The 10652-nt window shown below is 42.5% G+C and overlaps 1 protein-coding gene across 1 annotated transcript in view; it reads left to right on the forward strand.

Annotated features, from left to right (window-relative positions):
- CENPV (centromere protein V) overlaps positions 1–7575 on the forward strand; it is a 36405-nt gene extending 28830 nt beyond the window's left edge. Inside the window, exon 5 of the mRNA XM_044286786.1 lies at positions 6166–7575. Within this exon, the coding sequence (XP_044142721.1) occupies positions 6166–6290 (125 nt within the window). The 3' untranslated portion in view covers positions 6291–7575. The remainder of the gene's footprint in view (positions 1–6165) is intronic.
- Positions 7576–10652: the final 3077 nt, after the last annotated feature.

Here is a 10652-nt window from a genome sequence, read left to right on the forward strand (position 1 = left end):
TAAAGAGGACCTTTCGTGGGTCCAAAGAATATTATTACTATTACTATTATTCCTGGGCGCCGCTCCGTTCACCCGCTGTGGCCCCCGGTAATTTCTCAACATTCAGAGCAAGGAGGAGGAGACGCCAGTGTCTGTCCTTCCCCCTGACAGCAGCGCTGACCAATCACAGCGCAGAGAGAGGGAGAAAAAACAATAAGTTCATATTCTTTGTACCCATGAAAGGTCCTCTTTAACTCCTGTCGGCAGCGGTATAACAGGGCATGCGATCTGTGGCACCTGAGGGGTTAATTACCGCAGATCGCATGCCCTGTTATTGAGGCCGGGTGCCGGGTCTGTGATACCGCTGCCTATACTTATATTGGTGGCGCGGTGGCGACAGCTCCTCCCCTCCTCCTCCCTGCTATCTCCCCATTGGTGGTAGTGGCGGCCGCGTCACAGTGGAGAGGGAGGGACTCCTTCCTTCTCCACTGACTGTGCTACTGAAGAGAACTTGGGCTGCACAGGATCGCGGCGGTACAGTCGCAAATGGCGACAAGACTAAAAAGTCTTGTCGCCATCTGCAAATTTTAAGGCGCATTGGCGACCGTTTTGGTCGCCATCTGGAGCCCTGGAGGCGCTCATGCCGCTCTACATAGCACTGGTGAGACCTCATTTGGAGTATTGTGCGCAGTACTGGAGACCATATCTCCAGAAGGATATTGATACTTTGGAGAGAGTTCAGAGAAGAGCTACTAAACTGGTACATGGATTGCAGGATAAAACTTACCAGGAAAGATTAAAGGACCTTAACATGTATAGCTTGGAAGAAAGACGAGACAGAGGGGATATGATAGAAACTTTTAAATACATAAAGGGAATCAACAAGGTAAAAGAGGAGAGAATATTTAAAAGAAGAAAAACTGCTACAAGAGGACATAGTTTTAAATTAGAGGGGCAAAGGTTTAAAAGTAATATCAGGAAGTATTACTTTACTGAGAGAGTAGTGGAGGCATGGAATAGCCTTCCTGCAGAAGTGGTAGCTGCAAATACAGTTGAGGAGTTTACAGGGACACTGACAGGCCCAATTAGCATATTTAGGTATATATATATGTCAGTACAGGTCTTCTAAAGTCTATTAAAATCATCTAAGTAGCCCCCCTGTCCACCTTATAAATACCGAAATATAAAGTTTTATAACCTGCTTGTCCGGTCACCAATCTGCCCAAGGGGCGGCTTAGCTGGGCGGCGGCTACAACTCTCCCGACTCACGATCCTGCGCATGACCCATTCAATCCTCTGGGCACGTCCTCCGTCCAATCTTCAGCGCATGCACCCGGCCGGGGTCACATCGCGCCTGCGTACAGAGCGCTGCAGCCTCTGCTTTATGTGCATGCGCCGGGCACTTGAGTCGGGAGAGTTGTAGCCGCCGCCCAGCTAAGTGAATATTAATGAGCTGGGCGGGGCTTCAGAACGACAGTTGGGAGCGGCTGGCTGGGCGCATTTTGACATGAAACGCCGCCCCTTGGGCAGATTGGTGACCGGACAAGCAGGTTATAAAACTTTATATTTCGGTATTTATAAGGTGGACAGGGGGGCTACTTAGATGATTTTAATAGACTTTAGAAGACCTGTACTGACATATATATACCTAAATATGCTAATTGGGCCTGTCAGTGTCCCTTTAAGCATGCATGGAATAGGCATAAGGCCATCCTTCATATAAGATAGGGCCAGGGGCTATTCATAGTATTCAGTATATTGGGCAGACTAGATGGGCCGAATGGTTCTTATCTGCCGACACATTCTATGTTTCTATAATCTTATGAGATTATAAATTTATTCTAAAACCAAGCCATATCCTCTCACTAATAAAATACATCTATCATATATTGAGAGCTCACCAGAACAGTGCACGTCCTGCTATAACCATCTAGCTATAATAGCATACTAATCAAACCAGTGGCTGGCTCTTAAAGTGTAACCGTCATGTTTACATAAAAAAAAAATACATTTTAACATACGTTACTGCTGCATTATGCATAAAGCAATATTTAGTTTCTTCACATATCACTGTTTTCCTTGAGTTTTTCCCTTAGTTACTGCTGTTTAAACATTTACAATATGAGTACCTTCTCAAGATGGCTCCTCTGCCAGTTCTCTGAGGCCAAAACTGCGTTCCCTCACTTCACAAACACACTTTTATGTAGCCAGCAGCTCCCTGCCAGCCAATCAGATTGGATTACCGAGAGACACGCCTCCTCACTCTGAAGCCTAATGCAGACATGCAGTGTGAAGGACCGCCCCTCTGTCTTCCTAGCCAGAGACAGATGAGCCATAGCAACGTTTTTTAAGGGAGCAGTGGAAAGGGACAGAGGACATTATTGAAAGCTGTTATTACTGTATAAGGTAATTACAGATCTTTTGACAATCATTGACAGACTAACTCAGGTATGCATGCCTAGCTCTAATAAACTAGCAAATAAAAAAAAAATGACAGTTACACTTTAAGTAATTAATACAGTATTTATTATCTAGTTTTTATTTAGATAAAGATTGTATTGATTACTTAAGAGCCGTCCACTGGTTTGATTAATATCCTCTCACTGTATGTGCATGTCTGAAATATGAGTTTAGAGAAAAGTGTGCCTGTGATCAGTGATCTGAGTGCTGCTTCCACAGGGGTGCTCTAAGCTCATCCTGTGACCTCTGTGCCCCAAGAACCAGCAGTTCTGGGGTGTATATCACCTGCTATTCTGTTCATCCAAGCAGCCCGATCTTACATAAGTACATCACCCCTCAAACAAAACCTCCTACAACAAGGTTCCATAGAATATATATAGATATAAGAAAAACTCACATAGGCAGAGCTGTCATTCAGTGTGTGGGCGCAGAAGCATCTCACAGGCTTCTCACTGTGAGCTCCAGCAGGATTTTTATAGCTTTCACATGAAAAAACGGAATAAGCAATGAAAACTATATACAGTTGTGTTCAAAATAATAGCAGTCAGACATCACTAACCTGATCAATCACTGTTTTTGGTAGAAATTATATTTCTACATGGCAAATAATTTACTAGCAGGTGTAGTAGAGTAATAGAAATCCAACAGACCCAACCGTCAGGACATGCATGCTGCTGATTCTGTGTAATTAAATCACTTATTGAAAGGGGCATGTTCAAAGTTACCGGTATAGCAGTGTGGAGTTCAATGAGTGAGGCAATTCATTCTTTGAAAAACAGGTGGCAATTATTGCCCTTATTTAAGGAAGGAAGGCAGCAAATGTTGTACATGCTGATTACAGTGCATTTCTTTCTGAAATTCTGAGGAAAATAGGTTGTTAAAAAGTTATAAAGTGCAGAAAATGATAGGCTGCTCAGCTAAAACGATCACACATGCTTTAAAATGGCGACCAAAACCTGAAAGATGTGGAAGAAAGCGAAAAACTACCATTCGAATGGATAGAAGAATAGTCAAAATGGCAAGGACTCAGCCAACAATCAGCTCCAGGAAGATCAAAGAAGGTCTAAAGTCACCTGTGAGTACTGTTACAATTAGAAGACACCTATGTGAAGCCAAGCTATCTGCAAGAAGCCCCCGCAAAGTCCCACTGCTGAAAAAAAGACATGTGCTGAAGAGGTTACAATTTGCCAAACAGCACATTGACGGCCTAAAGAGACATTTTGTGGACTGATGAAAGTAAGATTGTTCTTTTTGGGTCTAGTGGCCGAAGACAGTTTGTCAGACGACCCCCAAACACCGAATTCAAGCCACAGTACACTGTGAAGACAGTGAAGCATGGTGGCGCAAGCATCACGATATGCGGATGTTTCTCATACTACGGTGTTGGGTCTATTTATCGCATACCAGGGATCATGGATCAGTCTGAATACATCAGAATACTTGAAGAGGTCATGCTGCCTTATGCTGAAGAGGAAATGGCCTTGAAATGGGTGTTCCAACAAGACAACGACCCCAAACACACCAATAAATGTACAATATCTTGGTTCCAGACCAACAAGATTGACGTTATGGAGTGGCCAGCCCAATCCCCAGATCTTTATCCAATAGAAAACTTGTGGGGTGACATAAAAAATACAGTTTCTGAGGCAAAAACAAGAAATAGAGAAGAGCTGTGGAATGTAGTCCAATCATCCTGGGCTGGAATACCTGTTCACAGGTGCCAGAAGTTGGTTGACTCCATGCAGCACAGATGTACAGCAGTTCTCAGAAACAGGGGTTATACAACTAAATATTAGTGAAGTGATTCAAAGGAAAGCAACGTCTTCAAACATTTTTCAGTTTATATAGTGAATGTTTGAGTTTGTAAAGAAGAATACAACACAAATTTGATATATTTTTCTTCATGTTTTGATTTGGAATAGAATGTGTAGTGTTCCCAATGCATTTGTGTGTATGGAAATAGAAGCTATTAGAAGGATTTTGAGCTTTATTCACTTTTTTAACCACACTGCTATTATTTTGAACACAACTGTATCCCCAGACTGCATTGTCCCTCTCTCTGTCCTTGGTTGCTCTTCAAATAGGAAATAGAGACTTTAGGAGGAAAGAGTATCGTAGGGTGCAAAGGTCCCCAAGCCTGTCATGCGTTACAGACTAATAGATTATCATCTATGTCGGTACTTCATCAGGAGAACCAATATAAGATCTTAATGTACTGGTATCACACTCCTGCCCTCCTCCATAGAATGAATCCAGTGGTTCCGGGTGACTGTTGGAGATGTGGCTTACATAGGGGTACATTGCCTCACATTTTCTGGGATTGTCCCAAGATAGGCTCTTACTGGTCTGAGGTAGGCGCTCTCCTGACCGACATTTTTGGAACCGAAATCCGACCGGAACCCATGTCCTTCCTTCTTAATGTGGTCCCCAAACAAGTAAAAAAACACGCACTCAAACTGCTGCTACTGATACTAACAGCAGCTCGTTGTCTAGTTTCCCGATCGTGGAAAAGCCCCGACCCACCACGGGTCTCTGACTTGTATGCCAAGGTAATGGAGGTCCGAACAATGGAGTATTCCACTGCTATGTATCAGGACAAAATGGCACTCTTCAACGCCATATGGGACACCTATTGGGCTAATAGGCAACCTTGAGGAATTATGGTGAAGGGTTTGTTTCCTCTCACCCCCTACCTCTTCCATTTCTGTCTTTGTTCGTGTCGTTTGTCCTGTCTGTTGGCTATTTGTTTAAGATATTTTGCACAGCAGTTTTTGTTTTCTTCATCTTAGACTGGTTAGAGATGGACACAATCTCAGTTGGATCAATCCAACGCTTTATTTTTGTCTGTTCTTTAATGCTCCGTCACTGAATATTGTCAAGTGTTACATATGCTCATCCAATATGTATGTGATGTGTTTTGTGTATTGCTCCTCCTTGGAACTTCTGTGCACTATGACATTGTAAGAGTGTATTCACGTTTTTTGTTTTATATACCATAATAAACATACAATTATAAAAGAAATGTATAAAAGTCTAATAACAAATAAGGCCTCTTTCACACGGGTGTCCCGGATTTGCTCCGGATGCGTCGTGTGTGCATTGCAGGAAACTCGCGCGAGTGCAATGTGTTTTGCATGCGTATGAGAAAAAACTGAATGTGGTACCCAGACCCGAACCCGGACTTCTTTACAGAAGTTCGGGTTTGGGTTAGGTGTTCTATTAATTTTATTATTTTCCCTTATAACATGGTTATAAAGGAAAATAAAAGCATTCTTAATACAGAATGCTTACTAAAATGTTGCTTGAGGGGCTAAAAATAAGGACCTTTGATGACGTAATTGCGCTCACCACGTGAGCAAGGTGACGTCAGCGCAGGTCCTGCTGAATGAAAATAAAAGATCCTTCTATCTTCATTCAGCAGGACCTGCGCTGACATCACCGCACTCACCACGTGGTGAGCGCGATTACATCATCAAAGGTCCTTTTGCAGGTCCTGAAAGATGAAGAAAGAAGACTATGCCGGCTGCGCGAACAAGAGAATGAGGCGAGTTATTTTTTTTTTTCTTTTTTAACCCCTCAAGCAAGATTTTAGTAAGCATTCTGTATTAAGAATGCTATAATTCTCTTTTATAACTGCATGTCAGAACTGCACTGTGTAACGGACACGGAATGAAAATACGTTCGTGTGCATGAGGCCTAATATGTGTTTCTATTTGGTTGTTTTAGGCATTGCTCCACACTGCCTTGACGAAGGGACGGTGCGCAGTATCCACGTGGAGCAGATAAATGGCAAAGAATGGGAGAAAGCAATGAAAGAGCACAAGACCATTCGCAACATGTCAAAGTCTTGAAAGCGTCCAGACAGTTTTATTCCTTGTCATTTTTAGGTTTCCGTCCATTACTAGTTTTTTACATTACTGCCATTGTGGCCTGTGTTCAATTTAGTGAATTAAATCTTTTCTATACATTCAATGACATTTGTTTTTGCTTTTTTCAAAACATGTAAAACCTACTAATTGTTATAAAAAAAAAAAATAATGTTCCCCCTTAGGGCTCATGCACACGGCCGTAGCCTGCTGGCCTCTTTTCTTTTTACACCTCCACAAATGTCCTATTTTTGTGCCCAAAGGACAAGTATAGGACATGTTGTTTTTTTTTTTTTTTTTATTGTGGGGCCGTTTCGTGGCCCCATTGAGATGAATGGGTCCAAATCTGATCTGCAAAAAAATGAGTATCGGATGCGGAACAAAACTACGGCCATGTGCATGAGCCCTTAGATGAAGTGCAGCCAGAAATGTATGTATGGCTCTGTTCACATTGTCATGTAGCATAGTGCTATTGTTTTGATGGCAAAAACATTGCAGCACCATTCTTGACATCAAGTGTGACAGAATTGCCCGTGGAGGCTTCAAATCGTCAGAGGCAAATGTGACCCTGTGTATTATACTGTATTGTCTTTCACTCTGCTGTTTCTTTCCATTCTTGCTGAGGTGGTGAGTTTTTCCCGATGTGAGGTCTTCCCTCTCTTCTCTCCTTCATGGTATTTCCCTGAAAAAGTAATAACCTGCAGCTGCATCCCCCTCCTCCCTGTATATTTAAAGCAGATTATTTGGGTTGTGCAATTACAGAGAACCTGCAAGCAGTGAAAGAGAGGAAAATGACACATTTATGTCAACCAAAATAATAGCAAATGATTCCCATCTTATAAAGTGATGCCATATTGGACCCACCCTGAAAATGAAGAGACTGGTGTAGGCCTGCATCCCTTCATGGATTCATGTGAATAAAACGCAGCGCTAGAGGACGCAATCTGCCATCACTTTATAGGATGGGAATGCCCCTTTAAATAATTTTCTATTGCAGAGAACATGCTATTGTATCTGAGAAGTGCTAAAATTCCATTTATATTTTCTTGTATTTAGAATCCACTCCTGCATTTGGCTTTAAAAGGCACCTTTAGAAGTTGCTTAAAACTGACAGTATGAACAAGACCATCACTTGATGTCAGTTTCCTTTTTGACCTATACTTTGTTACGATACTATACGATATACTATACTGAACCTTTGGTGTGTAGTAGTCACTAAACATTTTCTACAAGATTCCCATGCTGTAATAATAAAAATAATAAAATTCAAGTTGTTTTTTTTTTTATTCCTCGTTTGGTTCCTTGTATTTTGATTAAATTTTCTGATATATAAAATCCCAACAAAAAGTTGCAGTGGTATATCACTGTGGAATGCTCCTAAAAGTGTTATAAAACAATCCAAAAATTACTTCAAGGCAAAGTAACATTTCATTCTGTAGCAAAACAATAAAGAACATCCTACACGTACTGACTGATGGGTCTGCTCCCTTCAACTTCTGGGTCTCCAAATTGGGCACATGGCCTGAGCTTGCCCTTTACCCCTTGGAGGTTCTGGCCTGCCCTGCAGCCAGTGTATTATCTGAACGTGTGTTTAGCACGGCTGGAGGGGGTTATCACAGGTTATTTTTCCCAATATTTTGGGGTGTACCCTAATTTAAACAAAAAATATATAAAACAATTAAAGCCAGTGTTGGCTACCTCCTCCTCCTTCTCCACCGTCGCTTCCACCTACACCGCCATATCCACAGCCTCCTCAACCTCCTACTCCATATGGACCTCGTCCTCCTAGATCAAGATTGTTATTTTTTTTACATTTATTTTATGTTATTTTAAGTCATTTCCCTATCCACATTTGTTTGCAGAGCACCTCCCATGCTCTTAACCACATTTTGCTTCCATTTGCAGCCCTCTAGCCCTTTCCATGACATTTTTACAGCCATTTTAGTGCTCAAAAGCTCGGGTCCCCATTGACTTCAATGGGGTTCGGGGTCAAGTTCGGGTCCCTAACTCAAACTTTTTTGTGAAGTTCGGCCGAACCCGAACATTCAGGTGTCCGCCCAACTCTAGTTGCTATCACTGTAATACTATTTGTGATGATAATGAGATGACTGCTACTGTGACCCCAGGGGTGATAATGCTTCCATAAGAAATCAGCCATGTTTTTCTATTCCTGTTGAACACCTGAGAACTGATTTTAGGATTTTTTTCATGCAGATAGTGACATGGAAATAGGGCAGTGCAGTCGCTCTGTGCTTAGCACTGGTGTACAGGATATAAATCATCTGACCAAAGACAAGTAGTCCAGTTTACTCCCACCCTCTAAAATTATACTGACACATTTATTGTCTTTCTGACACTAGTTTGTAGGTGCGTATGCTGAGGAGAGATCTAATGACCAAGTATAGATATATCAGGGGCAGTATAGAGATCTCTCCAATCATCTATTTATACCTAAGACTTGTGAGATGAGGGACATCCATCTTGTCTACAACAACATAGAAGAGGATTCTTTACGGTAAGAGCAGTGAGACTATAGAACTCTGCCTGAGGAGGTGGTGATGGTGAATTCACTAAAAGAGTTCAAGAGGGGCCTGGATGTATTTCTTCTGTATAATATTACAAGTAATACTAGAATTCTGGAGATGGGTTGTAGATCCAGAGATTTTTTTTATTTATTATTGTGAAGGGGTTTGCTTTTCTCTAGATCTACATTGCAGGATCATAGGCCAAACTGGATGGACGTATGTCTTTTTTCAGCCTTGCAAAATATGTTAGGCTGGGTTCTTCAATTATAGGGGCAGAATAACAAAAGCATGAGAGCTGTCAAATTACGTAACAAAAGACGCTCAACGGACCCATTTGACTATAATGGGATTTGTTGGGTTTCCATTAGAAAACCCAGCATTTCGATGGACAAAATATCACAGCATGCTTCACTATTCCCATATTTTCCCTACAGTCCCCTATTTTTGATAGACAGTGATAAAGGCTCCTATTGGAGCCATTTAAAGGGGTTGTGCATCTGCGGGGGATTTGGCAGACCGGAAGCATAGTTGCGCTGCACTCCCAGGATGCAAACTTTTGTTTTGAAGCAGCTGCAGCCAATCAAATGGCAATGTGTCACACAGGGAGCAAGTCGCCTCTGCAGCCAGTGATTGGATGCAGCTGCGTCAAAACAAAAGTTTACATCCTGGGAGTACAGTGGAGCAGCCAAGACCAGGGAGAGAAGGAGCTGGAAGCAGGTAAGTTTGCTTCCATTCACAGGTCTGCAACCACTATATTCCTGGCACAACCACTAATGGAGGAAAGTGGGAATTGTACCACTCGGCTCCAGATGCACTGTGTGAGCAAGACACGTAAAAAGAATTTCCAATATAAAATGGACCCAACGTTGGTAAATGGAAAGGGCTCACACGAACACAACCGTATGTATTTTGCGGTTCACAAAACATGGATCTGCAAAAAAATACGGATGACATCTGTGTGCATTCCATATTTTGAGGAACAGAACAGCTGGCCACTAATAGAACAGTCCTATCCTTGTCCGTTATGTGGACAATAATAGGACATGTAAAAAAAAAATTGCAACGGAATGTACACAGAGCGGACATGGAAAGAAAGTACGTTTGTGTGCATGAGCCCTAACAGTCACCTGGTCAGTGATGTAAAATATTGCAGTGATCAGAACACACTGTCCACAGACATGAGAGAACGGAGGTCAGAGGCCAGACGAAGCGCAGATTTGCGCGAAACAGCTGTCGTCGCTACTCTGTCCGTGCACATGCATACCTGCTCCTGCCTACTGCTTTTATGAAGTACCAAGAATAAAGGATTATCGCTACAGCAGTGGTGAGTGCCGCTCTTCTTTATGCTTTTCTTCTCCATTTTCAGATACCATGGGACTTATACTTTAGGGCAGAGCACCACGTTCACTGGCTGTACATGTTGGCAGAGTCGCCTAGCATCCCGTGCACTCCCACGCCATACACAGCAGTGCCGCCCTGCTCTCTTCTCTGTTCATTTGAGAGAACAGATGTTTGGCCCAAAAGGAAAGTGAGAGGATGTCAGACACAGCCATGATTCCTAATGCAAGGGAACTAGGCCATCAATATCAGATAGGTGGGGGTCCAACTCTGTTTAAGAGCAACTCTGGCACCGGAACTACACAGCTCCGTCCACTGTGTAGTTCAAGTGAATGGGAGCAGTGCTGCAGCGAACAGCGGAGGTGCCGGAAGTCTCATCCACAACGATCTGACATCGATGACCTATGACGAGGTAGGACATCAATATAAAAGTACCAGAAAATCCCTTTAAAGAAACAAAATGTATACTCAAATCCCTCGGAAA

This window comes from Bufo gargarizans, chromosome 3, assembly GCF_014858855.1.
Source record: "Bufo gargarizans isolate SCDJY-AF-19 chromosome 3, ASM1485885v1, whole genome shotgun sequence".
In the NCBI taxonomy this organism is placed as follows: domain Eukaryota; kingdom Metazoa; phylum Chordata; class Amphibia; order Anura; family Bufonidae; genus Bufo; species Bufo gargarizans.